Source organism: Sapajus apella, unplaced genomic scaffold, assembly GCF_009761245.1.
Source record: "Sapajus apella isolate SASKATOON/1434 unplaced genomic scaffold, GSC_monkey_1.0 scaffold156, whole genome shotgun sequence".
NCBI classification, from domain to species: Eukaryota; Metazoa; Chordata; class Mammalia; order Primates; family Cebidae; genus Sapajus; species Sapajus apella.
Window position 1 is genome coordinate 871073 of NW_022437096.1, and position 3007 is coordinate 874079.

Below are 3007 nucleotides of genomic sequence, written 5' to 3' on the forward strand. Positions count from 1 at the left end.
CACGTGTTTTTACACACACACATTAATGCATACTCAAACGTGTCCTCGCACTATGGACATGCATGTGCACATGAGTCCTCACACATGCACACATGTGCACAGTCACACGTGTTCTTACACGTACACACATTAATGCATACTCACACGTGTCCTCACACTATGGACTTGCATGCACACATGCACACGTGCACACACACATGTTCTTACACACACATAAATGCATACTCACACGTGTCCTCACACTATGGACATGCATGCACACATGAGTCCTCACACATGCACACACGTGCCCCCCTCAAACGCGTTCTCACACACATGCATACACGTGTACACACACAGGTCGCCAGGTGTGGCTGTCCTCCAGGCTGTGCCTCGTCTTGGCCATCCTGCCCCACTGTGTCGTGGTCACACTTCCAGAAAGGACGTCCCTGACTCAGCTGTTTCTGGGCTTCCTACCTGTGCCTCGGTCCGGTCCGCCAGCACCCCACTCCAGGACCACAGCTGACGCCCCATCAATCACGCCTCCCTGCTGGAGCCAGCCACTGCCTCCTTCCCCTCAGTTTTCCTGAGTATTTTTTGCTTTTACGTTTCCCGATGAAGGTAAAATCCCCTCAGCTAATCCCAGAGAAAGCAACTCATTCGTATTTTCATTGCGATTGCTTTCAATTTGCAGATTAACTTAGAAGAATAGATATTTTTGCCATACTAAGTTTTCCTGGCCGTGTGAATTTCCATTTTTGTTTTTTTCATGAATGTCATGAAGTTGTCTTCCCGCGGGTCCTGCCGACTTCTTGCTAAATTTATTGGGTATTTTATCTCTTTTGTTGCTGTGGTCAATGGGGCCTTGCCTTCCACGGTGTCTTCTGACTGGTTCTTGTGCGTTGTTGCATCTTGTCTCGTAGCCCGTGTTCCTCTGCACATGCCGCATTCAGACTTCAAGACTGGATTCCTGCGAAAGGCAAAGACCGCAGCTCAGATCCTCCTGGTGTCTGGCTGAAGTCTTGCCCTTCGTAGGGGACAATGCCTTTGGAAATGGATCAGGAAATGAGAGCATAGGTCTTGGACAAGGAGCTCGGATCCGCAGGTTCTCAGGTTCATAATCCGTCAGCTGAGGTTGCGGCACCTGTGCACACAGCACATACGCCGCTCGCAGATCTGGATACACGCGTGGGTGAGCGCTGGGTCAACGCTGGTGGGGCCCACGTCCCTCAGGTGTGTTGCTGTCCCTGGAAGACTCGGGTCTGGCAGGGAGGAACCAAGGGGACTGTCACCACGAGCTGAGACCCAGGTACAAGGGGGTTCCCAGGTGTGGAAGTTCCCAGAGTCAGCACCCACCAGGCTGGTCCTGCGTGGGGCACTCTGGGGTGATGGCCAGCTCCCAAAGTCAATGCGATGCCGGTGTGCATGTTCTGTCTCTAGAGACAACAGTCTGAGAGGTGGGTGGGGGGCCTTGCCAGACCCCTGCCTGGGTCCCTGGCTCACCGTGAGGGTTTTGGTTTGGAAAGTGGCTGAGACACACACCTGTGAGCTGGGAGGAGGTGGGAATGGGAAAAGGGAAAGCGGGGGCCGCAAGGAACCACAGAAGGTCCCTGCGGCAGTGCTGTCCCAGGACGCCTGCAGCCCAGGCATGGGGGTCCTGCAGGCTCCCGTATCCCCAGGGTGGAGCGTGCACAGCCTTCACCACCAAAAACAGCAAACTCACGGTCGCCTGAGTCATCTCCTGGCACAGCAGGTGCACTGCTCTCCCATCCACCTCTGCGCCCTCCTCCCTCCTCTCTCCATTCCCTGCTGGATCCCTTTTCTCTCTTTCCCCTTCACCGTCTAGAAGGGACTTCCCTGTAAAATAGCCTTGGCCTGTGAGCTTCAGCCAGGGACAGGGGCCTAAGTGCTGATGGGGAAGGCAGGGACCCGTGGAATCAACCCATCTCCCCAGAAGAATCAGAGCAGGCTCTGGGCAGGGAACGGCACTGGTGCACCCAGGGTGGACTCTGTTGGGTGTTTGAACACATGCAGGCCTGTGAGTGAGTGAGTGAATGGCAAGGGGACAAAGCCAGGTCTTAAGGGCGTGACACGTTTGTCCTCCAACCCCCAAGACTGAATCTCTGCGTCTCCTCCCGGAGTCCAGTGCTGCCTGCAGAGCTGTGGGCCTGGGTGTGAGGACAGATGGGAGAGGCCCGTCCTGCCCCGGCCTCCCTGTGCGCCCCAAGACCCATGAGCCTCACCTGCCTTTGTCACTTGTATTGTTCTGTTTTCACACTGCTATCATGAACTGCCCGAGACTGAGTAATTTATAAAGGAAAGAGGTTTAATTGACTCACAGTTCAGCCTGGCTGGGAGGCCTCAGGAAACTTACAATCATGGTGAAAGGCGAAGGAGAAACAGGCACCTTCTTCCAGGGCGGCAGGATGGAGAAGTGAAGGGGAAGGATCCCCTTATAACACCATCAGCTCTCGTGAGAACTCACTCCGTATCATGAGAACTGCATGGGGAACCACCCATGATCCATCGACCTCCACCTGGTCTCTCCCTTGACGCGTGGGGATTATGGGGATTACAACTCAACATGAGATTTGGGTGAGACAGGAAACCTAGCTCTGTACGTGGAGGAGTTCCAGTCACACAAGCCCCTGGTTAAAGCCATGGGAGCTCCGGGGGCTTCAGAGGTGCATGGCCGGGAGATCGATCTCTGCTTTCAGTGAACTGACGGGAGGAAGCGGCTGCCCGCAGGACCTAGAGCTGCTCGGACAGGGGTGGGAGAGGAAGGGCTGTTTCTAAATATGTGGGATGCGTTTAAGGACCACACACCCACACTCCAGGAACGCCAGGGCTCCTCAACTTCCTTCTTAGCGACGCTCAAATTCCACCAGGCTGTTCTGGGTCCCAGGACCCCCCAAGTGGCCTTTATCCCTCCCGCTGCATCCTGGGGCCTCTGGTCTTCAGCTTCTGGGCTGTGCTGTGGGGGGTGGGGGGGCTCTGCAGATGGAGCTGGGGAGCTTTCCAGGGAGGA

The 3007-nt window shown here is 55.4% G+C and overlaps 1 protein-coding gene across 2 annotated transcripts in view; it reads left to right on the top strand.

Moving 5' to 3' along the window:
• Positions 1 to 1173, top strand: part of TAFA5 (TAFA chemokine like family member 5) — a 280241-nt gene extending 279068 nt beyond the window's left edge. Inside the window, exon 4 of one of the 2 annotated variants that reach the window (XM_032266255.1) lies at positions 903 to 1172. In XM_032266255.1, coding sequence (XP_032122146.1) covers positions 903 to 1100 — 198 coding nt within the window. In that variant the 3' untranslated portion in view covers positions 1101 to 1172. Of the gene's footprint in view, positions 1 to 902 lie in introns of both variants that reach the window. The other variant, XM_032266257.1, reaches the window with a different exon arrangement.
• The last annotated feature ends 1834 nt before the right edge of the window (positions 1174 to 3007 follow it).